The sequence below is a fragment of the Symphalangus syndactylus genome, chromosome 15, assembly GCF_028878055.3.
Source record: "Symphalangus syndactylus isolate Jambi chromosome 15, NHGRI_mSymSyn1-v2.1_pri, whole genome shotgun sequence".
Lineage (NCBI taxonomy): Eukaryota > Metazoa > Chordata > Mammalia > Primates > Hylobatidae > Symphalangus > Symphalangus syndactylus.
The window spans coordinates 9,525,728-9,552,580 of record NC_072437.2 but is presented as its reverse complement, the minus strand read 5'-3'; the positions used below and the strand labels follow the sequence as shown (position 1 = coordinate 9,552,580).

Genomic DNA, 26,853 nt, shown 5'->3' with positions numbered 1-26,853 from the left:
CTTGCCACAGGGGAAAAGGGAACCACACATGTGAACAGACAGAGGGGTTAATGAAACCCCATAGCTCTGAATTTGAGTATCAGTGTGACCTACGGAGCTGATGCGTTCATTACCTCAGTCTATGGGAGAGGTCAGGAAACAATGACAGATGGCAACAATGAGTATCCGTGGTGCCCACGCTGTGTTCTCAAATCACCATTTCCCATTAAAAGTAAAATGGGAGCTGGGTGCGGTGGCTCACACCTAGAATACCAGGACTTTGGGAGGCCGAGGCGGGTGGATCACCTGAGGTCAGGAGTTCGATACCAGCCTGACCAATATGACGAAACCAGGTCTCTACTAAAAATACAAAAATCAGCCGGGAGTGGTGGCGGGTGCCTGTAATCCCAGCTACTGTGGAGGCTGAGGCAGGAGAATCACTTGAGCCTGGGAGGCGGAGGTTGCAGTGAGCCGAGATCACGCCATTGCACTCCAGCCTGAACAACAAGAGTGACATTCTATCTCAAAAAAAGAAAAGAAAGAGAAAGACAGAAAGAAAGAAAGAAAGAGAAAGAAAGAGAAAAAGAGAAAGAAAGAAAGAAAGAAAGAAAGAAAGAAAGAAAGAAAGAAAGAAAGAAAGAAAGGGAAGGGAAGAAAGAAAAGAGAAAAATGGGGCTTCCAGGAGAAACAGCTTATTTTAAGATGAGCCAGAAATATCTTACCATATCAGATAGACAGCCACAAAACTATCAACTACAACAGGGCTGAGTGTAAGGGACTCGGGAGTAGCTCCTACCAGCAAAAGAGGGGGCAAGCCAAGGCTCAATAAGGTGACGGCAGCAATGGATTAAAATGGCACGTGCACTGAAGCCCACGAGCTCTCAACAGCAAAAGAACATGAACTGGTCACCGCCAGAGGAAGATATGGAAGCCAACTCCTTATTTTGAATACTGGTAAGTTAAGGAAAAGGTCCTGCCTTTCTTATGCAAACTGTACCACTGAGTAACCAGATGAGTCTGCCTGTATAAAAGCATTCCAGCAAATGGGCCAGGTGCGGTGGCTCACACTGATAACCCTAGTATGTTATCGGTGGGAGGCTGAGGCGGGTGGATCACCTGAGGTCAGGAGTTCAAGACTAGCCTGGCCAACACGGCAAAACCCCATCTCTACTAAAAATACAAAAATTAGCTGGGTGCGGTGGCGTGCCCCTGTAATCCCAGCTACTCTGGAGGCTGAGGCAGGGAGAATTGCTTGAACTTGGGACGTGGAGGTTGCAGTGAACCGAGATCATGCCACTGCACTCCAGCCTGGGCAACAGAGCAAGATTCTGTCTCAAAAAACAAACAAACAAACAAACAAAAAAGGTATTCCAGCAAATAAAGCAGAATAGGAGTCGCACCACCATGCAACCTCTTTTTGCAGTGAAGGATCTAAGCCTAGAGCGGCCAGGGCTGCTGACACACAGAGAGGGACAGCCCTTACGTGTCTCCTGGTGAGGAATACACCATCTACAAAGTAGCCTTCTCCAGAAATTTAGAACTGGAATAAGCCTCTACATTCAACTACCAGTTTGCAAAAAACACACAAGACAGAGGGAAATGTTAGACACTCCAAAACTCAGAGCAAGCGAAATCACACTGGGGGAACCGTGAGACACATGACGTTTCTCCGTCAAATGAGCAGCAAGGGGAAAAAGCCAGGGGAGGAACATATGGACTAAAAACAAGAAGACACAAATATAAAACAGCTAAGGCTAAGTGTCGTGTTAAGGGACACGTGTTTGGGCAATAAACCCACTCAGAAAGATGAGGAGGTGGCTGCTGTCAGAGTTAGGGCAGTAGTTGCCCCCAGGGCAGGGCAGGGAGGTTGGCAGGCGGGGCAGGGAGGCTGGCAGACAGGGCGTGGGACCCGGAGGACTCAGGTGCCTTCACTCCCTTGCCATTGTTGTCTCCTTCCACTAGGGGGTACCGCAGGGTCTCCACTGAACACAAATTCACTGAGCTGGGCATTTTTGTTTGTTTGGTAGAGACAGCAAGGGGTCTCACTACATTGCCCAGGCTGGTCTTGAACTCCCAGCCTCAAGTGATACTCCCACCTTGGCCTCCTAAAGTGCTGGGATTACAGCTGTGAGCCACCATGCTCAACCAAGTTGGACATTTTTTAATGGTGTTTTCTATTGTTGTGTTATTATAACAATTTAAATTTAAAATTAAAAAGAAAACACCATTGCTTTGGAAATAACATAGACTAAGGCATTAAAATTTTTTTCACCATATGTAAAAATGGTGGTTTTATTATCTTTGTTTTGTGTAATTCTATTTCCTAATTTTGTACCATTATAAATTATATAAATATGTTGCTTTTATATAAGAAAATTGTTTTATTTTAAAAAGCACTGCTGTGAAGATGTGGAATGACAGGGACTCTATCCTCACTGGTGGGGACGCAAAATGGCGCAGCCACTCTGGAAGAAGTTGGGCAGTTTCTTACACAAATAAGCCTCTTCCCAGAGGACCCAGCATTGTGCTCCTTGGTATTTGCCCAAATGAGCTGAAAACCTGCACATGGATGTTTACAGCAGCTTTATTCATAATTGCCAACACTCAGAAGCAGCGAAGATGCCCTTCAGTAGGTGAGTGGGTAAGCTGCTGTAAATTCAGACATTGGGATGTGACTCAGTGTTAAAGAGAAACGAGCTCTCAGCCATGAAAAGACACAGGAAAATTACTGTGTATTCCTAAGTGAGAGAAGCCATTCTGAGAAGGGCGCACAGTGTATGACTCTAACTATATGACATTCTAGAAAAGGCGAAACTAGAGACTGTAGAAAGACCAATGATTTCCAGGGATGGGAAAGAGGGAGGGATGAGCAGACAGACCACAGAGGATTTTTCAGGGCAGTGCAAGTATCCTGTGTGATGCTGTAACGGTGGAAACATGTCACTATACATTCACCCAAACCCAGAGCACACAGCGCCAAGAGTGAACCCTGATGCCAACTCTGGTCTCTGGGCAAAGCTGATGCGTCAATGGTGGGGGATGCTGACAGCGTGGGGGGCGGTGTGGAGGGTAGCAGGTAGACAGGAATTCTCCATACCTTACTCTCAAATTTGCTGTGAAGCTAAAATGGCTCTAAAAAACAAATCTATTAAATAAATAATTTAAAAAAACCTTCCTGATGCCAGAATGTACAACTCTCAGAAACCTCTCCTCCACATGTGTAAGCAGAGCCAGAATGTACAACTCTCAGAAACCTCTCCTCACATGTGTAAGCAGAGTCCACACGGCCTGCTGGTAGCCACGCCTCACACGTGGATGATGTGGGCGTCTGTATTCCAGCCCGTGCGGGGAGCGGGACAGGACACCACGGCGGGGGAAGGAACGAACCTGAGGGGTCAGTGCTATGGATGGTTAGGATTCATCGGCACAGTTTATGGGGCAGAAAGGCAGTGCCTAAAACCAGAAATACCTTGAACAATCTTTGGGGTCTGTCCCTGTTATTCTTGTTTGATTCCCTTAAACAGTATCCTTTTCAAATTATTTTAAATTTAGTTCCATATACTGTGCTTACTATTTCTTCTCCATAAAAATGTTTTGACCTAATAACTCCCTGGAACAGAATAGAGCAAGGAAGAGATTCAAATAGATTGAAAGTTTAACACATGGTAAGAAACATATGGGAATTAAATGTACGGTAACAGCAAAACACAGAAGAATGTGAAAATACGATGTACGTGTATGAGGTTTTCACGTGCACTGAAAATCCTGGGGAGGAAAAAGGAGACAGTGACCAGCACTGTCTCCAGGGAGTGGAGTCAGGCACGCTGGGGGCGGGGGTGGACGACGTCCCACTTGCCGTTTGAACTTTATGCCTCACAAGCTGGAGCCACCCAGAGAAACCACATTAAATTTAAAACCCAGCTGTGACTTGGGTACGGCCCGTGTCTGAGCAAGTGGAGGGTCTGCGCTCCAGATCTCATCTCCCCAGAGCTGAGACCTGAGGCAGGGGTCAGGGACCCACAGGGCTGAGCCCGGCCACCCACCTGGCTCTCCGACTGGACCAGGGACCACGCCGACCAGTTTGCCATACTTGTCTCCTCTAGCCTTCAGATCAAAGTAGACATTGCCTGTTTATAAAGGCAATTATGAATTCATCACTTCTCAGTCTGAATATCAGCATATAGACAAGCTTAACATCTAACAAGTAATTAGAATTTAAATACAGAACATAGCGTTTGGCCCCCATATACATATATAGTATTTATATTTTTATAGACAGGGTCTTGCTGTGTTGCTCAGGCTGGAGGGCAGTGGTACAGTCACAGCTCACGATCGCCGTGAACTCCTGGGATCAGGCAGTCTTCCCACCTCAACCTTCCCAGTAGGTGGGGCTACAGGAGCAACACCATGCCTGGCTTAATGTATTTGTTAACCAGAATTAAAAACAATACTATATGATAAATGCATGATTTGGACACATCATGAGTACACAGATAGGAAAGTGAAAACACAAACGTAAGTTCTCTGTAAACTACTGAGACAATTATTTAATTAGAAAAGAGAAAAGTGTTATCACTGACCTTCATTTAGATCTTGTGCTTTATGTTACACACCAGCTAGCAAAGACACTCTTTCTTTACCCAGTCATCTTCTAAAACTACCTTTTTACTCAGATTGAAAACATCATCTGGCTGGGTGCAGTGGCTCACGCCTCCAATCCCAGCACTTTGGGGGAGTCCGAGGCAGGAGGATTGTTTGAGCTGAGGAGTTCGAGTCCAGCCTGGGCAACATAGTGAGACCCCATCTCTACCAAAAAAAAAAAAAAAAAAACACAAAAAATCACCTGCATACTGAAGTGTCTGTGAGGCTGAGCGCCAAGGTCCGCTTTGCAGTCTGAGGTCAGAACCTTCTCCAGAGCCTCCTGCAAGCCTGGGCTGCCCTTGCCCCTTCCACCACAAAGCCTAAGAAAGCAGAGCTGGGTAGGAGGCGCTCAGAGTGGGAGCTTTGTCAAGAAGAAAGCGCCACCAAGCCATGCTCCAAGGCTGCCAGCCTGCAGCCACTGTGTGTTCCAGGCCATGTGTCTCCATAAGAAGGAGGCAGTGCTCATCTGGGCTGTGACTATGGCCATTCTCAGTACCACAGATCTGCAGCCACCATCCAGCACCCTCCAACCGCACAGCAGCATGTAGCTGTCCTCAGGGCCCAGGTGTGGGTGCAACTTTTAGCCTTTACAAAGTTTGAGTCTTGACATTCTTTTTTACTAATGCAGTTACTAATTTGCATGAGTACTATCCTTACTGCGGACACTGGTCTTGGTAAGATCAAGGAAACTTTGCAACTGGCAAACACAAGCTGCACCCAGGACCTGCCTCATGTCCTCAGCCTGGATGTCCCCCTCCTGTCCTCTGGTTCATCCCCAGCACCGACTGCCAGCTTAGTGGTCAACCCTGAATGACCAGGGAGGACGCTGCAGGGACAGGGCAGGGTTTTCTGTTGAAATGTCACCCAGCTTTGTTTGCCCAAGCCACCCTGCCCTTTCCTCCTACCAGTGACCACTGCGCTCAGAAAACCCTGCCCTGTCCCTGCAGCATCCTCCCTGGGCATTCAGGGTTGACCACTAAGCTGGCACTGGGTGCTGGGGATGAACCAGAGGACAGGAGGGGGACATCCAGGCCCTGGGAGCTGCTTTCTATGAAGTCAGAATACAAATAGTGCTTTAAAAGCGCTTCACTGGAGAGAAACCACTCCCTTAAATAGTGGAAACATTCCCCCTTCACTTTGGTTTATGTTATCAATTTGCTGAACAAATTGTTTTTCACCAAGAGTTCAAAGATCAAATTACAACCAAGCCCTTGTGGAATTGTCACAAAGTCCAAATTACTGGGGTTTGAGTGAATCTAAGTGTATTTTGAATTCATTATATTTATACTATCATTAAATTGTTTATAATAAAACACAGTAACAAAACAACAAACAGCATTCATTCCTCAAGCCTGTGAAGACGAGAATCCCTAAAGACTCGTGAACATTTATCAGTTTGTTCCTAAAATGGAAGCACAGGGCCACATATCTTATTTCAAGTTACACGACAGCAAAAAAATTAATTCCTGTGTTTTCTGGTGCAAACTCTAATTCAACCACCTAAGTCCTTTAAAAAAAGTTTTTCTTGGGAGGCTGAGGCAGGAGAATTGCTTGAACCCGGGAGGCGGAGGTTGCAGTGAGCCGAGATTGCACCACTGCACTCCAGCCTAGGCGACAGAGCAAGATTCTGTCTCAAAAAAAAAAAAAAAAAGTTTTTCTTTGAAACAAAATCTAAATATACCACATTAGAACAAGTAAAAAGCTACTTCCATACACAGAGCCTACTGAGCAGATCCTCAGGACCTCACGTGCTCATCTTACGATCCCAGGTAGGACCCAGGAAGGACAGGAACGTCCAGGGCAGTGCTTCATGCTTTCTGACTCACTGCAACAAACATTCAATACCTGCATACCTTCAGCCGTGGGCTGGATACTCTTAAGGCATCATTCAATAAAGCAAAAGGTTTTTATGGTCTGAGAATTTATGATCTAGATGCGGACAAAATATGAATACATTAAAAAGCAAACTATGGCATTGCAGAACTGGCTGCCAAATGGTACGGCAGAGATACCAAGGCTGAGAAAGTAAGTTCACTTTCAACTGTGCTGGGTGAAGAACTTCATGCAGAGATGAGGCTGTGGTCAGGGTTTGCGGCCAGGATGGGTGGGATTTAGTTCAGATTTATGGCGATGCTTCATCACCAAAGCAGCAAAACAGCAGGACGCCAGCCTTGCCTGGGGGCCACCAGACAAAGATTAGCATCTGCAAACCAACGAAACCACCTGCAGTGAGCAACATGCAAATCTAAACACAGACTGCTCCACAGGAAGACTGACCTGTCAGTCTTGAAAGAGTCTACATGTGCTTACTCAGAAAAAATGAAAAAAAAAAAAAAAAAAAGAGAGAGAAGAAAAAAGAAAGAGGAGGAGAAAAAGTGAGGAGACTAAACCAACAAATGCACACGCAGCACATGCCCTGGGGACAAGTGAGTATATTTAATACAGAGAGGACACGCGAAGCTAGCCAGAAATTCTTCATCGTCTTAGGTCTGACCATGACATCTGGACTCCTTTTATGCAGAGATGCATGTTGACGTGTCATGGCTGACGCCACAGAACATCTGCAACTCACGCTTTTTTTTTTTTTCAGATAAGGTCTCGCTCTGTCTCCCAGGCTGGTGTGCAGTGGGACAACCATGGTTCACTGCAGCCTCGAATTTCCTGGGCTCAATCTATCCTCTCACCTCAGCCTCCTGAGTAGCTGAGACTACAGGAGCACACCACCATGCCTAGCTAATTTTTATTTTTGTAGAGAAGGGGTCTCTCCATGTTGCCCAGGCTGGTCCTGAACTCCTGGACTTGAGTGATCCACCTGCCTCTGCCTCCCAAAGTGCTGGGATTATAGGTATCAGCCACCACACCCAGCCCTGCAACTCACTTTTTTATTTTTATTTGTTGAGATAGTCTTGCAATGTCACCTGGGCTGGAGTGCAATGGTGTGATCTCGGCTCACTGCAAACTATGCCTTCTGGGTTCAAGCAATTCTCATGCCTCAGCCTCCAGAATAGCTGGGACCACAGGCATGTGATACCAGGCCTGGCTGATTTTTTGTCATCTTAGTAGAAACAAGGTTTTGACATTTTGCCCAGGCTGGTCTCAAATTCTTGGCCTCAAGTGATCCACCCGCCTCCACCTCCCAAAGTACTGGGATTACAGGCGTCAGCCACCACGCCTGGCCCTGCAACTCACTTTTTTTTGGGGGGGGAGGGTGGGGGGACAGAGTCTTGCTCTGTCACCAGGCTGGAGTGCAGTGGCGTGATCTCGGCTCACTGCAACCTCCGACTCCCGCAACTCACTCTTAATGGCCTGTGAAAAAACGATAGCCAAACAGATGGGGGTGACCTGGGCTGACTTTTAATAAGAAGAGAGCAGGTCTCTGGAGATACTGTGTTTGTCCCTAACTTTTTGTTAGGAAAATATCTAAACAAAGATGAAATAACACCACAATGAACACCTGTACACCTACCACCTAGATTCCATGACTGTTACCAAGACTAGCTGTCCAGATGTTCCCCCTCCCTGTGACTGGAAAAGATTTTTAGAAAGAACTAATTCAACCATTTCGCAAAGAGACACAATATTGTAGAAAACCCCACAACAGCTTTGCTGTTGGAATCCTATCAAGACAGACAGTAAATTTTAGCGTGTTCCTGCAACTCATAAATACATCCAGTTTCTCCAAATCCCAGTAACGTTTAATTTTAAGAACATAAACCGGCTGGGCACAGTGGCTCATGCCTGTAATCCCAGCACTTTGGGAGGCCGAGGCAGGTGGATCACAAGGTCAGGAGTTCGAGACCAGCTTGGCCAACATGGTGAAACCTCATCTCTACTAAAAATACACACACACAAAAAAAATGTAGCCGGGCATGGTGGCACGCACCTGTAGTCCCAGCTATTCAGGAGGCTGAGACGAGAGAATCGCTTGAACCAGGGAGGCAGAGGTTGCAGTGAGCTGAGATCGCACCACTGCACTCCAGCCTAGGGTGACAGAGTAAGACTCCATCTCAAAAAAAAAAAAAAAAAAAAAAAAGAACATAAACCCTACCTTTTGCCGTTGAATAAGCGTGCCCACGAGCAATGATTCCTTCAATGAAAGAAATTATCTGAGGAATATTTTCGGTTACCCTCAGGTACACTGTGGGTGGGAGAACCTGCAAGGAAGTGGAGACGTAAGCGTGTTTCCCTTGGAGAAGTACAGGTCAGCCAGCACCAGCTGTCACTGCTCACGCCTGTCACCCTCATGGCAGGAACAACCAGCCCCACACTTTACCTTCAGGGCTGCCATGTCCTGCTTGAAGTCTTCCTCATAAAGACTGGCGAGGGAAGCGGGGGAAATATTCATCTGCAGAAGGATTAGATGTGCACATTAATGAGTCTGGGGCATTCGCAACAGAACCACCCAGCCACAAGAAAGCCCACGTGCACAACACGACAGCAAACGTACCCCCGCCACCTCCGGTGCCTCGGCCTCAGTTTGCCCCTGCCCACTCACCAAAGCGGGGGCACTCATTTTAGGTACTGAACTTTTACTAGTAGCTTAGCTAGAAAAAAAGGCTTATTGACCTTGTCTTCTGGTTAGAGAAGCAATAATGTCACAATTTCCATTATATAGTAAAAAACAAACCAGCTGGGTGCAGCGGCTCACGCCTGTAATCCCAACACTTTGGGAGGCCAAGATGAGAGGATCGTTTGAGCCCATGAGGTTGAAGCTGCAAACAGCCATGATCGTGCCACTGCAATCCCATCCTTGGCAACACAGCGAGACACCATCTCCGAAACAAAAATAAAAATAAAGTAAAATAGAAAACAAAACATACCAAGGATCCTCCACTTTTCTAAGACAAGGGCAAAATCATCCTAGTCTAGTCTGTATGATAAGAAACTAGGTTCCTATCTTATCCCTTAATCCTCAGGAGAAAAAAAAATAGCCAAAAATATACTAAAGAGGAGGCTGGGTGTTGTGGGTCATGCCTATAAATCCCAACACTTTGGGAGACTAAGGCAGGCGGATGACGTGAGGCCGGGAGTTTGAGACCAGCCTGGCCAACATGGTGAAACCCTGTCTCTACTTAAAATACAAAGGTTAGCCAGGCATGGTGGTGCACACCTGCAATCCCAGCAACTCAGGTGGCTGAGGCAGGAGAATCGCTTGAACTCAGGAGGCGGAGGTTGCAGTCAGCCAAGAAGGTGCCACTGCACTCCAGCCTGGGCGACAGAGCAAGACTCTGTTCCAAAAAAAAAGAAAGATTAAAAAGGAACCTCTAAAGAAATATTTTGAAAGTAATTTAACACACTACAACTGGGATTTAATGGAGTACTCATTCCCTCGGGTCCCATGGCTGGGTTTCTGGAGATAGACCACCAAAACAGTCCAATCAATTCACAATGTGGGGGGCCTTGGGGGCAGGCATCTACAGCCCCTGCCACATTATCCAAGGAGGCTAGGACACAAGACTAGGTTCGCTCATGTTATTTCATAATTTCAATGAAAAACTCCACATGAACAGATGCACAAGACGCTGTGAAGCTCTGGAATGGAGCCAGGCATCATAACTGCTGGTCCTGCTCAAGTGGCCCTTGGGCCTCCCAAGCCCAGCACCTGCCACCTGCTAGTCTCCCCGAGCTGCTCCACACAGCCTCGGGAACCAAGTCTCCCCATTTCACAGGTGAAGGAATTACCACTCCAGAATACTGAGAAACTTTCTCAAGTGCAACGCCACACGTGGGGCCAGGTCCCAACCATGGGACCCTGAGACCCAGGGCTCTGAATGGCATAGTCAACCAGAAAGCCCCACCAAAGAATACTCACTGAAGAAAGCAAGCTGGTGAACTATGTATTGCTACCCAGGTGTTGTTTAAGCTTTGGGGTCTTGGGCGAATCAATAATCAAACCTCTTGGCCTTCAGTTACTTTACAGCATGGAGATATTCTACCTAATAATCCCTTAGACTGCTAGAAGAACCACTGTGTATATACGGGCAGGACAGCTTTGTAAAAGAAAACATTACATAAATATCACATTAAAGAGAGAAAATACACAGCACCTAGCACATAGCTGGTACTCCAAAACACTTCAGCCCTTCTCCTGCTGTACAGCTTTGTGGCAAAGCAGACCTTTACGACAATAAATCAGTTAATGTATGTCTATCCAGGGGAGAAAAGACCAAAGGAAAAAGCCCAAAAGTACTGTGTCTTCTTGCCACTTCAGAAGTCTCAAATTCCACCCAATTGTGGGCCTAAAGATCAGTGGGGTGGCCGGGTGCGGTGGCTCACACCTGTAATTCCCGCACTTTGGGAGGCCGAGGTGGGCAGATCACGAGGTTAGGAGATCGAGACCATCCTGGCTAACATGGTGAAACCCCATTGCTACTGAAATACAAAAAATCAGCTGAGCGTGGTGGCAGGTGCCTGTAATCCCAGCTACTCGGGAGGCTGAGACAGGAGAATCGCTTGAACCCAGGAAGTGGAGGTTGCAGTGAGCCAACACTGCCCCACTGCACTCTAGACTGGGCAACAGAGTGAGACCCTGTCTCAACAAAATAAAAAATAAAATAATAAAGATCAGCAGGTTGCTTATTCTATACTTTTCTGCAGAGTTAATTTATTGCCAGGAGAAGTCAAATGGCATAAAGGGGTGCCCAGACTTGGCTTTCCTCCCAGAAGGAAAATACTGTGACCAGTTTTCCCACAAGCATGAACGTGGTCATATATATATATTTGCGTCTTTTTCTTGGAATCCCCAAATGCAGCCCATTCCACACTCTGCTCTGTGCTGCTGGCTTCTCTCCCTCGCAGCACACAGAAGCCTGGAGGTCTGTCATGCTGGACACACTGAGCTGCCTCGCTCCTTCCAAGGTGGCCTCTACTCCCCCTTCCAGATGTGTCGCTACGTGCTTACCCGGTCCTGTCCCGATGCACATCCCATCCTCACCACTACAAACACAACTGTGCACAGGTCACTTCACAGCAGCCCAAGTGTGCTTGTGAGCTACACTCCCAGGCGGGAGACAGAGGGCACAGGCTCATGGACTTGGCCGCTCCTGCAAGCTGCCTTCCAGGAAAGCTGTGCCAGCTACACCCGACCAGCAACACCTGGAGGTGTCTGTCTTCCTCTGCCCTCACCTGCAGGGTCAGCCAACTTTCACATGGTGTCAGTGTGACAGCTGACAAGTGCTTCACTCTTTAAGCTTTTACCTCTTTTATTTTGGGTAAATCTGAACATCTCGCATGTTTGGGAACTATCTGCATTAAATGACCTGTAGTTATCCACACCTGTGTTTCTATTGAGTGGTATAGGTCTTTTTCTTATTGGATGTTAGGAATTCTTTTTTTTTTTTTTTTTTTTTTTTTGAGACAGTTTTGTTCTTGTTGTCCACGCTGGAGTGCAATGGCACGATCTCAGCTCACTGCAACCTCCGCCTCCCGGGCTCAAGCAATTCTCCTTTCTCAGCCTCCCAAGTAGCTGGGACTATAGGCACATGCCACCATGCCCAGCTAATTTTTGTATTTTTAGTAAAGACGGGGTTTTGCCATGTTGGCCAGGCTCGTCTCGAACTCCTGACCTCAGGTGATCCGTCTTCTTCGGCCTCCCAAAGTGCTGGGATTACAGGTGTGAGTCACTGTGCCAGGCTGGAAGTATTTTTATATTAAAGAAATTAACCTTTTATCGCTGATATAATTTCCATTTTTCCAGTTTTTCAACTTTATGGTTGTTTCATGAAATGTAAAAACTGTCGTTTTTATACTTAGCAATCTTTCACATTTCTGAATCTTTTCTCATAGATGGCTTCTGGATTTGGAAACAAACTTACAAAGCCTTCCCCAGTATGAAGCTATCAAATTTGCCTTGGGGTCTTTTATATTTAAATCTCTGACCTGCCTTGAATGTGGCTGTGAGGCCTCTATCCATCTCTGGCTTATGTTTTTCTCCAGATGACCCCTAGCTGCCAACACTCTATGAAATAATCCACCTCCCGCCACCACTGATTTGAAATGCCATCTTTTACCATAAAACAAACTCCCAATAATTATCGGGGCTGTTTCTGGACTTTTTGGTGTATTCCATCATCTGTTTATGCACGCTCTGTACCCGTGTTTAATTTCTGCAGGCTTAAAGCCACAGATAACAGATCAGTGGATGCTTGGGCACTGGGGGTTAGGGGGTGCATGGAGGAATCACGAGGGGCACAGACACAGGGGTGATGGATGCATCCACAGGGGCACCCCTAGGTCAACATTTGGCAAACTGCACCTTCCTGAATAATACATGCAATCTGCTGTAGGTCAATCCTGCCGCATAAAGCTGTGCAGAAAAAAAAAAAAAAAAAAAAAATATATATATATATATATATACACACACACACACACACACACACACACACACACACATATATGAAAACAAAAACCTTCTATAGCTTTTAAAATGTTTTCATATTTGGGGGCCAGGCACAGCAGCTCACGCCTGTAATCTCAACACTTTGGGAGGCCGAGGTGAGTGGATCACCTGAGGCTGGGAGTTGGAGACCAGCCTGGCCAACATGGAGAAACCCTGTTTCTACTAAAAATACAAAAAAATTAGCTGGGCGTGGTGGCACATGCCTGTAATCCTGGTTACTCGGGAGGCTGAGGCAGGAGAATCACATGAACCCGGGAGGCAGAGGTTGCAGTGAGCTGAGATTGTGCCATTGCACTCCAGCCTGGACAATCAGAGCAAAACTCTGTCTCAAAAAATAAATAAATTAATTAATTAATTAATTAAAGTTTTCGTATTTTATAGGCTAGTCCCTCTCAATATTCGTCTTTTATAGACTTTTCCTATTGTTCTTTTTTTTTTTTTTTTTTTTTGCTGTTCTATACGAACTTTAGAATTAATTTATCTAGACCGGCCTGAGCAACCTGGTGAAACCCTGTCCCTACAAAAAATACAAAACAATTAGGCAGGCATGGTGGCACACACCTGTAGTCCCAATTACTTGGGAGGCAGGAGGACCACTTAAGCCTGGGAGACGGAGGCTGCAATGGGCCAAGATTGTGCCACCACACTCCAGCTTGGGCAACAGAGTGAAACTCTGTCTCAAAAAAGGAATTAATTGGCTGGGCATGGTGGCTCACACCTGTAATGCCAGCACTTTGGGAGGACAAGGTGGGCAGATCATGAGGTCAGGAGTTCGAGACCAGCCTGACCAACATGGTGAAACCCCCATCTCTACGAAAAAATACAAAAAATTAGCCAGGTGTGGTGGCAGGTGCCTGTGATCCCAGCCACTCGGGAGGCCGAGGCAGGAGAATCGCTTGAACCCGGGAGGCAGAGGTTGCAGTGGGCCGAGATTGTGCCATTGCACTCCAGCCTGGGTGACAGAGCAAGACTCCATCTCAAAAAAAAAAAGAATTAATTTATCTAGTTCAGAAGGAGACAATCATATGTACATATAAACACACAAGCACACACACTTTAAAGGCTCATCAGGTAGAATACACCCCAAACACCCAACACTCCCTTCTCTGCACGTGGCTGCTCCAGCACCAGTGGCCCAGTCCTAGAGGATGTGGCTCACAAATGCTACAATGACAAGGAGTTGTAAGTGGAATACCCAGCTACTGCTGCTGCTGCTGGGGAGAGGAAACTCATATTCTTTTTTTTTTTTTTGAGACAGAGTCTTGCTCTGTCGCCCAGGCTGGAGTGCAGTGGTGCAATCTCGGCTCACTGCAAGCTCGGCCTCCCGGGTTCACGCCATTCTCCTGCCTCAGCCTCCCGAGTAGCTGGGACTACAGGCGCCCGCCACCACGCCCGGCTAATTTTTTGTATTTTTAGTACAGACGGGGTTTCACCGTGTTAGCCAGGATGGTCTTGCTCTCCTGACCTCGTGATCTGCCCACTTTGGTCTCCTAAAGTGCTGGGATTACAGGCGTGAGTCACCACGCCCAGCTGGCAACTCATATTCTAAAAGTCAAACTGCTTGCTACATTTAACCTGAAACATATGATCATTCCTCATACCGGGGTAGTGCTGCTCTCTCACTGCCATAAAACAAATAGACGAGGTTGAAAGGCACTAAAACGGGGTCCTAGTCCTATTTCGGATTATCTCAGGTAGCTCTAAGGATCGTAAATCATTTTAAGTTAGCTCTCTCTCCAGGACAGGAGCCCGCTGGCTGGGCCCTGTGTCCAGCCCTTCCTGAACATTTCACCTTCTTCCAGAAAGCCAGGGTGATGCAGGCCAGTGTCCTGGCACACAAAAAGAGAAACTTTGACTTGAATCACTTGGAGACATATATAATAATTTTTCGGGTTTTGTTTTTTGTTTTTTGAGATGGAGTTTCACTCTTGTTGCCCAGGCTGGAGTACAATGGTGCGATCTCAGCTCACCGCAACCTCCGCCTCCAGGGTTTAAGTGATTTTCTTGCCTCAGCTCCCAAGTAGCTGGGATTACAGGCATGCGCCACCATGCCCAGCTAATTCTGTATTTTTAGTAGAGACAGGGTTTCTCCATGGTGGTCAGGCTGGTCTCAAACTCCCGACCTCAGGTGATCCTCCCACCTTGGCCTCCCAAAGTGCTGGGATTACAGGTATGAGCCACCGCACCCGGCCTAATGATTTTTCTTAATATAAAACGTTACTGGCTGAGCGCGGTAGCTCACGCCTGTAATCCTATCACTTGGGAGGCTGAGGCAGCTGGATCACCTGAGGTCAGGAGTTTTGAGACCAGCCTGGCCAACATGGTGAAACCCCATCTCTACTAAAAATACAAAAATTAGCTGGGCGTAGTGGTGTATGCCTGTAGTCCCAGGTACTCAGGAGACTGAGGCAGGAGAATCGCTTGAGCCTGGGAGGCAAAGGTTGCGGTGGGTTGAGATCGTACCATTGCACTCCAGCCTGGGTAACAGAGTGAGACCCTATCTCAAAAGTAAATAAATAATAAAAAATAATACAATTTTTAAAAAATATAGTACAAATATTTATAGAGCATTTACATGGTATTAGTTATTACAAGTAATCTAGATATGATTTAAAGTATATGGGAAGATGTGCATAGATTAACTGCAAATATATTTTAAATCAGGGACTCGAGCATCCAAGGATTTTGATATGTGGGGAGGGGGTCCTGGAACGAAAACAAAAGCATATATATTCAGAAGATAGATAGTGAGGAGAGTGTACATGCAATGTGACATTATTCAGCCATAAAAAGGAAGGAACTTCTGGCACAGGCTGCAGGTGGATGAACCTTGAGGACATTACGTGCTATTTAATGCTGTAAATGTACTTAATGCCACTGAATTGCACATTTAAAAATGTTTAAAATCGTAAATTTATATTATAAAAAAGGTAAAGAAGAAAAATAAAAGTTTTAATTTTACCATCAAAAAAAGTTTACATTGGATAAAAAGAATTACCTTTTTTTTTTAATTATACTTTAAGTTCTGGGATATATGTACAGAAAATGCAGGTTTGTTACATAGGTATCCACATGCCATGGTGGTTTGCTGCACTCATCAACCCGTCATCTACATTACATATTTCTCCTAATGCTATCCCTCCCTTAGCCCCCCTATCCCCTGACAGGCGCCGGGTGTGTGATGTTCCCCTCCTTGTGTCCATGTGTTCTCATTGTTCAACTCCCACTTATGAGTGAGAACCATGCGATGTTTGGTTTTCTGTTCCTGTGTTAGTTTGCTGAGAATGATGGTTTCCAGCTTCACCCATGTCCCTGCAGAGGATATGAACCCATCCTTTTTTATGGCTGCATTGTATTCCATGTGCCACATTTTCTTCATCCAGTCTATCATTGATGGGCATCTGGGTTGGTTCCAAGTCTTTGCTATTGTGGACAGTGCTGCAATAAACATACGTGTGTATGTGTCTTTATAGTAGAATGATTTATAATCCTTTGGGTATATCCAGTAATGGGATTGCTGGGTTAAATGGCATTTCTGGTTCTAGATCCTTGAGGAATCGCCACACTGTCTTCCACAATGGTTGAACTAATTTACACTCCCACCAACAGTGTAAAAGTGTTCCTATTTCTCCACATCCTCGCCAGCATCTGCTGTTTCCTAACTTTTTAATGAAGACCATTCTAACTGGCATAAGATGTTATCTCACTGTGGTTTTGATTTGCATTTCTTAAAAGAATTACCTTTTCACTAAATACTAAAAAACAGATGTTTTCATAACTATGGGTTTCAGATACATGTTTTGTTACATTGAAGTCAGACATTATTTTGAGGAAAGAAACTTCTCAATACCATCTTAGGATCTTGCTATGTACCAAGTATGGGAATTCTCTGGTTCAAAAATTAAATACTCTCTACAGTTAGAATGTTTACACCAATTCTACCAAGTTTTTCATATTCTAATAATAACATTTTTAAAAAAGTTAACAACCAATCCCTCCTCGTGGCATCTGTGAAATTAACTCTTGCTTCCTCCTCCCTTTACCACACTGGCCACCTCCTCCTTCCTGCAGTTCTCTCCTCCCTGGACTCGGGGCTCTTGTCCCACTTCTCTGATGGCAACGTTCCTGCCCCACCTTCCCCATCGCCCCCATGACACCCTCTGAGTACACTGTGTCCTCACCTCTCCTCCCATCCCCCACGGGGCTCCCTCCACTACTCAACCAGTGTCTCAGCCTCTACCAGCTCCCTGCCACCAGGACACGGGGACTGACACAATTCTTTCCGATCTTGAAGATTCATGAGAGGCACGAAGCTACCAAGTGCCTTCATTTCAGGCTCTGGCTGCCCCGACGGCAGGTGAAAGCCCTGAACCACTGACCTTCCTTCTTTACCAGCGTGGCATTTCCAAACACCACCTCTGCTGAGGGTTACCTGGTGACTATGCATTCACACACAGCCTTAGACATCATGCACCTGCCTTCTAAATCCTGCCTCTTATAGGCTGGGGGTAAGGATGTGAAGAAATACTATTAAAGTGGGAGGCAATTTCCAGCACTGCCAATCTCTCAATGATCTGACTCTCGGTTGCAAGATATCAAATAAACTGTTCCCCCTTTGACCTAGCAATTCCGCTTTGGAAATTAATTAACTTTTTATTTAGAGACAGAGTCTCACCCTGTGGCCCAGGCTGGAGTGCAGTGGCACGATCTCAGCTCACTGCAACCTCCACCTCCCGGGTTCAAGCGATTCTCGTGTCTCAGCCTCTCGAGTAGCTGGGATTACAGGTGCACACCTCCATACCCAGCTAATTTTTTGTGTTTAAGTAGACACAGGGTTTTGCCATGTTGGCCAGACTGGTCTCAAACTCCTGGGCTTAAGTGATCCAGCCTCCCAAAGTACTGGGATTACAGGCGTGAGCCACTGCACCCAGCCACAGGAAATATATTTATAAGTAAACAAAACAAAAGCATATATGTTCATTGCAGCACTCTTTTTAACAGCCAGAAGCAACACAAACAGCAACTGGGAAAAGGCTAGAACTGCTAAACAGCCCCATGCGGTGGGAGACTACCCAGTTATGAGAAAGACAAATCAATGGAAAATAGGAAGACAGCGACCTCAGTGAAAATGTTCCTCAAGGACCTTACACCATTCCTTTGACTCATGCCTAAAAGACAAGAGAAGGGCTCTGTTCACTCAACAAATGACAAAGTTCAGCCTCTTTTCAGATAAACGCCCCAGCCCAAAGGCGGCCTCTGACTTCCAATCCAAATCTTTAGTCACTGGTTCCACCCCATTTCACAAAAGGAAGACGCATGGGTGTGACGGGAGGTTAAAGAGGAAGGGAAGCCACAATGACAGACAAATGCTATAATTCAAATCTCACTGACTTAAAAAGTATGTGTATGTATACGTTTTTTTCCAAAAAAGAAATCCAGGCTGGGCGTGGTGGCTCACACCTATAATCCTAGCACTTTGGGAGGCCGAGGAGGGCAGATTACCTGAGATCAGGAGTTCAAGACCAGCCTGGCCAACATGGTGAAACCCTGTCTCTACTAAAAATACAAAAATTAGCCAGGCATGGTGGTGCGTGTCTGTAAACCCCAGCTACTCAGGACGCTGCAGCAGGAGAACCGCCTGACCCCGGGATGTGGAGGTTGCAGTGAGCGAAGACAGCACCATTGCACTCCAGCCTGTGCGACAAGAGTGAAATTCTGTCTCAAAAAAAAAAGAAATCAGCCGGGCGCGGTGGCTCAAGCCTGTAATCCCCAGCACTTTGGGAGGCCGAGGCGGGCGGATCACGAGGTCAGGAGATCGAGACCATCCTGGCTAACACAGTGAAACCTCGTCTCTACTAAAAATACAAAAAATTAGCCGGGCGTGTTGGCGGGTGCCTGTAGTCCCAGCTACTTGGGAGGCTGAGGCAGGAGAATGGCGTGAACCCGGGAGGCGGAGCTTGCAGTGAGCCGAGATCGCGCCACTGCACTCCAGCCTAGGGGACAGAGAAAGACTCCGTCTCAAAAAAAAAAAAAAAAAAAAAAAAGAAATCCAGCAAGTTTTTTTTTAAACGCACCAGAAACACTGCTATGGTTTGAATGTTTGTCCCCTCCAAAACTCATGTTGAGATTTATTTGCCCTTGTAACAGTATTAAGAGGTGACAACTTGAAGAGGTAATTAGGCCGTGAGGGCCCCACCCTCTTGGGTGGGCTTCATGCCTTCTTAAAAGGGCTTTCCGGCCAGATGCAGTGGCTCACACCTGTAATCCTAGCACTTTGGGAGGCCGAGGCAGGAGGACTGCTTGAGCTCAGGAGTTTGAGATCAGTCTGGGCAACATAGTGAAACCTCATCTCTACTAAAAATAGAAAAAAAAAAAATTAGTCATGCGTGGTGGTGCACAGCTGAGTCCCAGCTACCAGGAGGGCTGAGGTAGGTGAATAGCTTGAGCCCAGGAGATCAAGGCTGCACTGAACTATGACCACACCACTGCACACCAGCCTAGGCGACACAGTGTGACCCTGTCTCCAAAAAAAAAAAAACACCAAAGAAGGGGTGGGGGCAGGGGGCTTTTGGCAGGGGTTGTTCGTTCTCTCCCCTTGACCTCTTGCCCTCCACCATGGGATGATGCAGTAAGAGGGCCCTTGCCAGATGCTGGCACCTTGATCTTGGTCTTCCAGCCTCCAGCATAGTGAATAAATACATTTCTATTCATTATAAATTACCCAATCTGTGGTGTTCTGTTATAGCAGCACGAAACAAACTAAGACAAACACCATCTAATTAGCCAGACTTCAGAAAAGAACATTAGAAAATGAAATGGAAAAATATGCTCTTGGAGTGTCAAACTGCCAAACAGCAGCCCACCACTGGACAATCCACAGGTAGTCTCCACAAAAAGCAGAGAGAACAGGGGTGGAACAGGTGCTGACCATGCACGCCGGTGACAGGTGCATGGGTTCATATGCTCTTCTCTCTACTTCATATATGTTAGAACATTTCCACTGTAACACATGCTGGTAAAAGCAGTGGTAACTGGCAAAGGTATCACAAGACTACATCTCGTCTACATCAAAATTAGGTCAGCTTTACTTAAATTCCTTCATCAGATTCAGGAAAAGGAAACAGCCAGTCATCCTAACACACAAATGAATAGACTGTCTTGTATGCTAAACCACAGTGAATTGTGAAAATGGGCAAAAATGTCCAGAGAGAATGGTGATTAGAGGAAGCATCTGCAATGGAGAAAGCCAACACAAGACAGCACGTGGGGCAAAGAGTGACAGCGTTTCATCAGAATGGCTTCTTTAGGAAAAGCCTTCCTTGCCAGCAGTTAAAGTCAAAGGACCACCAAAGCCCTTCCGGTAGAAGTGATGTGCGGGGCACTGGCCCCCAGCCAACAGGGAGAGCCCGAGGAGGCGCCTCCAACATCCCACCTGCCTGTACAACCTCATCCACTGTGCCTTCCCAAAGCTTGCCAGGCACCATGGTCCAGGTGTGGGCCAGACTCCAGTGGGGCCCTCAGCCTGCACGGGAAAGCGACTTCTGCTACCCGCCACAAGTGCGCAGGCCATTCCCACCTGGCAGGGGGACTTGCCGGAGATAGCTGAAGTCAGAGCCCTGGGAGTGGCCCTGACCCTGAAGGTCTGTGCAACCTCAAGATGTGATCACCTTAACCTCTTGACTCTTCTGCAAGATGGGGACACATCCAGTCAACCTGAGTGGAGGGCTACCTACAAAATCAAAGTCCTACAATCCTTGACACTGTCAAGGACATGAGACAGGGAACCACTGAAGACTGAAGGAGACCGAGGAGACAACAGGACTCTGGAAGGGGTCCTAGGACAGAAAAGAAAGAGGGGCTGGGGGACAGGGACAACACCTGGGGTTGACGTCCATGTCACCCACGCCAGTGCACTGCATCAATGTCTGGTTCCTGACTGGGAGGGCTGGGAGGGCTGTGCGGGCCTCGAGAGCCAGTGACCTTGCTCTGAAGGCACGCATGGCGTGTGCAGAGAGGGGAGGCAGCCTGGTGGGTAAAGTCTAGAATAGAGAGAAGATGATGGCCCAACGCAGCACAACAATGGCCATGAGGAAACCCAGGGTGGCTGCAAAAGATCTTTGTACTATTCTTGTCATTTTTCTGTAGATCTCAAATCGCTTCAAAATTTTTTTTAATATGGAATAAAATGTTTTAAAAAAGCACAATAAGGTCTGCTCTATGCAGCACACAGGGTTGTTCTGAGACTGAAATAGTAATAGATACAAAAAGTACTTTTTAAACTATCAAGACACAGACATGAAAGGCATCATTAGCACAAATATGAGTATGTCCAATCGGTGGGCCTGGTTCCCTCAGTGAAGAGAAAGTCAAGTCATTTCCCTTGGAGGCCAAAGGGCCAGGGGTGGGAGTAAGATTCGAGCCAGGAGATGACCACAGAAGGAGGTAATGACACAAGGCCACAGAACAGGCTTCAGCGATCACAATACGATAGATGTTAACTTCCTTTACTAGGGCACCAAAGAAACCCTGCTAACCCAGCACCGTTTCATGTCTCAGATTACACCCACTGGCCACACATGGACAATAAGATGTGAGAACTACTTGTAAAATGAAAACAAGAACCACTTTCTTTTTTTTTTTTTTTTTTTTTGAGACAGAGTCTCTGTGACCCAGGCTGGAGTGCAGTGGCACAATCTCCACTTATTGCAACCTTCGCCTCCCAGGGTCAAGAAATTCTCCTGCTTCAGCCTCCTGAGGAGCTGGGATTACAGGAGCCCGCCACCACACCTGACTAATTTTTGTATTTTTAGTAGAGACAAGGTTTCACCATGTTAGTCAGGCTGGTCTCAAACTCCTGACCTCAAGTGATCCACCTGTCTTGGCCTCCCAAAGTGCTGGGATTACAGGTGTAAGCCACCACGCCCGGCCAAGAACCACTTTCAGGAAGGGCTCAGAACACTAACCAACGGCATTATCAATAGCTGTAACTCCTCTCCACTTACCTCATTGGCTCTTTTGATGATTTTGTCATCTACATCTGTAATACCCATCACCATGACTATGTTGCATCCAAAAACCTTGGTTAGGATCCTTCGAATGATATCAAATCTAACATATGAGCTGAAAGAAAAAAAGGATCAGGATGTCTCTATTACACAAAGTCATCAGTTATCTTGGTAAAAAATCCATTACATTTAGCATGCTGCTCCATAACTTCCACTGTGTAGCACAATGGACAGGTCAGCGGGGCAGGTACAAGGAAACTCCCTCTCACTGATGACACCAGGGCCTGGGCCACAAGGGTCCTCAGGAGAAACTGACAAAGGTATTGCATCAATTTCAGGACACAATATTAGCATTTTTAATTTTGGAGTTGTTGCTTAAGTTGAGTTGAAGTCTATTTAATTGTACAAAAATTCACTCATAATACAATCTCCCAGTTAAGATAGTGTTTTCACCGTTCTTGTTCATGTTCTAGAGTAATTCTAATTTTTCACTATGACAAAACAGACAGAAGCAAATACCAAATCAAAACAAGTACAATCCCATTAAAGCCATATAAGATTACTCCTAAGAATGCATACACTAGTGTAGAATATTTAAAAATGCCAGCTTATTTATATACTACACTGGGGTAACTCAGACTTGTAAAACTAAAAGGGTTTAAAATCTACTTAGCATCTCAAGAATCTGTTTTCCCATAAAAGTAACCTTAAAACTCAAGGTTATCTAATGTCACACTCACCTCTGCTATCCATGTGGCCTCTCTAAATTTTAGTTCATAAAATTGTTTTATCTTAGGGTGGTGTAGGGGAATCCTAGCCATGTTATTGTATCACTTTAACCTCCCACACGCCCCCTCTCCAAACACAGCTGAGACCAAATCTTGATTCCAGGGACAAAACTATCTCCAAAACTCCTCAACAAGATAATTATTAACCTCTTACAGCTCAGTCTGCTTGCTTATAGGACCGCTGTCCAGTCTTACCGCCCGTGCAGCATGAATTCTAAAAACACAAGCTATTATTACCATTCTCATGACCATGCTCTTCATTCACCTCAAGTTGGTAAAGACTCTAAAAGATGTGAGATTTACAAGAAAAAAATTACAGGAACCTAAAGCAAATGAAAACAAGAGTCAAGTCCCTTGCTTGGCCCAGAGGAGCCCAGGCTGAGTCCCAGAACTGCCCTTGGAGACAAAAAAGGCTCCACAGCTTGGCAGAGCTGGCAGAATGCAGGGCCATGAGCAACTTGAGACCGAGACGCTGTGGGCAGGCTGTGACCACAGGGGCCACTCTATACACAAACACGCACACACACGCCTTGCAAGTGCCGGGCAGCCGAGTCTGAAGAACACGGCATCAGGAGACCTCGGCTTACTTCTGTGACTCTACCATGAACCATGCGACCGTCAGCCTGGCTCTTTCTGCCCCGTTTACTCCATCCACTGGGTGAGTGTGCTCATCTGGGTGATCGCTGAAATGATTCATTTCCTAAGAGACTTCCCTCAAAACGCTCCACTGTGACTCCGTCTACCATGGCATGAAATCCAAACTCTCTGGGCCAGACCACGCAGCACCCTCCCCAGTCTGGCTGCAACTGATGCCCCATCCCTTCCCTTGCTCCTCCCCACTAGCACCAAACTGGTCTATTTGTTTTCCCCAAACAGGGTTTCCATCCTCCTGACCTCTTCTGGAAATGGTGGAGGCTATTTTTTAGGGTGTCTCTTTCCAGTGAACTGAGTCCTACCCATTGCTCAAATTCTACCTTTCTGCAGCAGGCACTGTGTGGATCCCTGTCCTGCTGGAGCTGAAATAATTACATCATGCTAACGACATCAGATGGTTGCATAACCACTGAAGGAGTACAATGCTAGGAGAGCTGAGATGGGGAGAGGGAGGTGGGGCAGGCCAGCCCAGTGAAGGCCTGGAGGGGTTGGCCAGGCTGACAGGAAGGTGGTCAAGAGGAGAGTCCCAGCTCCCACCAGCCCCTGGGAAGGCCCTGTGTGGACACAGCTTATAACATGCATTCAGCTGCGCACTTAAGATGTGTATTCTTTTCTGTATTCATAAAGGCAAATATTATACAAATTAAAACTGCAAGACTTGATTCTCCTAGTTGGAAATGAGAAGAGATTCTCTCCCCAACAACTTTTAGGATTTCTTCCTCAGTCCTCTTCAAATGCATGTCAATCTTTTCAATGGCTAAATAAACCTCTTGGCAGTTTTAAAACTCAAGAAAATTTCAAAACCTGGGACCCACCTCTGAAATGTAATCAATAAAAATAACGCCCTATTTTCCAGTGTCCTGGGAAGAGATGGGCCTACCTTGTCATCTGACTCCACACTGTAACTCACCTGAAGCAATGGGTTATGCTATGGTCTGAATGTTTGTCTTCCCTCCAAATTCATGGTTGAAACCCTAACTCCCAAGGTGATGGTTTTAGGAGGTGGAGGCTCTGGGAGTGATGAGGTCATGGGGGCAGAGAGCTCATGACTGGGGTTAACGCCCTCATAGAAGAGACCTCAGAGAATTCCCTCTAACTTCTACCATGTGAGGACACAGCAGGCAGACCCTCACCAGACACCAAATTTGCTGGTGCCTTCATCTTGGACTTCCTAGCCCCAGAAAGAAAGAAATTTCTGTTGTTTATAAGTAATCCATTTTAGGATATTTTGTTACAGCAGACTCACAGACCGAGACAGGCTGTATCCCCAAAGCTCTATAGAAGGATGAGATTTCTTTCTGTCTCTGCAGTTATTTTAGCTCATCCCCTTCTGGTTTAAGGCGTATTCAGTAACAGAACTGTTTTCTTTCTCTTCTACCTTTGTGGAAAGGTTTTCCAGGGTGGGGGTTTTGTTTTTAATATTTCCCCAACATATTTTATAATTCAAGAAAGATGTCGAAATATGCTTTTGATAATTAAAAGTATGTTAGCCCAAAGTAAAAGGGAAAAAATGTATATTTAAAGTATACAGAGTAGGCTGGGCAGGGTGGTTCATGCCTGTAATCCCAACACTTTGGGAGGCCAAGGCAGGTGGATCATTTGAGGTCGGGAGTTCGAGACCAGCCTGGCCGACATGGTGAAACTCTGTCTCTACTAAAAATACAAAAATTAGCTGGGCGTGGTGGTACATGCCTGTAATCCCAGCTACTCCGGAGGCTGAGGCAGGAGAATTGCTGCCAGGAGGCGGCAACTGGACCTGGGAGGCGGAGGTTGCAGTGAGCCGAGATTGCACCACTGCACTCCAGCCTGGGCGACAGAGCAACTCCGTCTCAAGAAAAAAAAAAAAAGTATACGGAGTAAATGTAACTTTTTACTTTTAGTCTAGGACTGAACAATACTAAGTTTTAAAAAAATCTACAATATGTCATTTTTGTACATTATATTTTGTAAATATACAAAATATTAGGAAAAGTGGTAATTTTGGCAAATGTAGGAGGCAGTACATCTTATGGTTAAGAGGTCAAGAGAGCAACCACTTGGCAGTCAGATAAACCAAGCCTCACCCCAGTTCCAATACCTCTTCAACGTGTAATCGTAGCAAAGTTACTCAATCACTATTGAGCCCCGTGACATCTCACATGTGAGGTACTGTGTTAAGCAGCATTTTATGAGAATTATTTATGAAAATTGTTATAAGATCCAAGTTATCATTCCCATCTCAAAGATGAAGAAACCAGGACTCAAAGCAATCAAGTGACCTGCTCAGTACTGTGAAGCTAAGAAGTGCTGGGGCCCAGGAATGACTGACCAGCAGGACCCCGGGACCCCCCGCAAAGGCCTCTTGATGTCACCAAACCCAGCAAAAAACATCTAGTTCCAAAACGGGTCATTTTTCAGTGCTCCACATTGCCTGAGTTTCCTCACCTGTAAAACGGGTGTTAAGTGCTCAGAATCCCTACAAGAACCAAATGAGGCTGTAACATTTCCCACAATGCCTGGAATGTAGGAATTATTCTGCATCCCTAAGTTGCCACTTAAGAGATAAAAGAAATCAGCAAAAGGCTTTCAAAAATAAATGGTCCTTTGAAGTATGAAAATTCAAATCCAGGAAACTCACCAAGCATGGCCAAGGTGCGCATGATCATATACAGTTGGTCCGCAGCTATACCTGGAAACAAAGTTAAAATCCATCGTGTGGAACATATTTGCAAGAAAAGACATTCGATTCTCAGTTATAATGATCATATAATTTTTAAAGTAATCACTTCTGGTGGATGAATAGCCGGGGTTTATCATACTTGCTCAATTCATACCCAAACCTGCAAAAGCACCGCGCATCCCCAGCTTCTAGAACGGCGCGCTCCATGCAGCTTCCTAAACTCCCTCCCCGAACCCAGATCCCGTTCAGCCGTGGGAAGTCTCCGCCACGCTCGGCCCCCGCCCGTGCCCCAGTCCCGCGCGGCCCACCAGGAGGCGGCTTCGGCGTGCGCCACGATTAGGGGTTCCTTCCTCCCGGTGAGGCTGTTGTACACCTGCACGCCCATCTCCCGGCCCGTGGGCTGCAGCCAGGCCCGCCCGCGCCCCCCGCTCGCCGCCCGGCTCGCAGGCCAGTGCCACTCAGCCCGCCCGAGGCCCAGCGCGGCCTGGAGCAGCGGGGGGCCCAGGCCTGGGCCGCGCGTCGTCCTCAACATGTCAGCGGCCAGCGCCTACGACTGGGCGGAGACTGGAGCCACGCCGGGTACGCGGCCGGGCGCGCAAAAGCAGCACGGCCCCGCCCCGCCCACGACCTTGGGGCCACGCCCACTCCCGGAAGCAATCCTCAGGTAGCGCCTCCCTTTGGCCTGGCGCGAGTCGCCCGAGGCAAGGGTGGAGAACCAGGGCCCGAAGG

At 46.6% G+C, this 26,853-nt stretch overlaps 1 protein-coding gene across 9 annotated transcripts in view; it reads right to left on the bottom strand.

Moving 5' to 3' along the window:
- CARS2 (cysteinyl-tRNA synthetase 2, mitochondrial) overlaps positions 1–26,729 on the bottom strand; it is a 64,268-nt gene extending 37,539 nt beyond the window's left edge. Inside the window, exons 1-6 of one of the 9 annotated variants that reach the window (XR_008651358.2) lie at positions 26,433–26,714; positions 26,083–26,133; positions 22,021–22,138; positions 8,894–8,965; positions 8,669–8,774; positions 4,023–4,106 (exon numbers count right to left, since the gene is read on the bottom strand). Coding sequence is in view for 8 of the 9 variants with exons in the window: in XM_055244667.2 (XP_055100642.2) it covers positions 4,023–4,106; positions 8,669–8,774; positions 8,894–8,965; positions 22,021–22,138; positions 26,083–26,133; positions 26,433–26,656 (655 nt within the window). In the remaining variant the exon portion in view is untranslated. Of the gene's footprint in view, positions 1–4,022; positions 4,107–8,668; positions 8,775–8,893; positions 8,969–16,101; positions 16,457–22,020; positions 22,139–26,082; positions 26,134–26,432 lie in introns of those variants that run through there. The other 8 variants (XM_055244667.2, XM_055244665.2, XM_063618626.1 and 5 more) reach the window with 8 other exon arrangements.
- Positions 26,730–26,853: the final 124 nt, after the last annotated feature.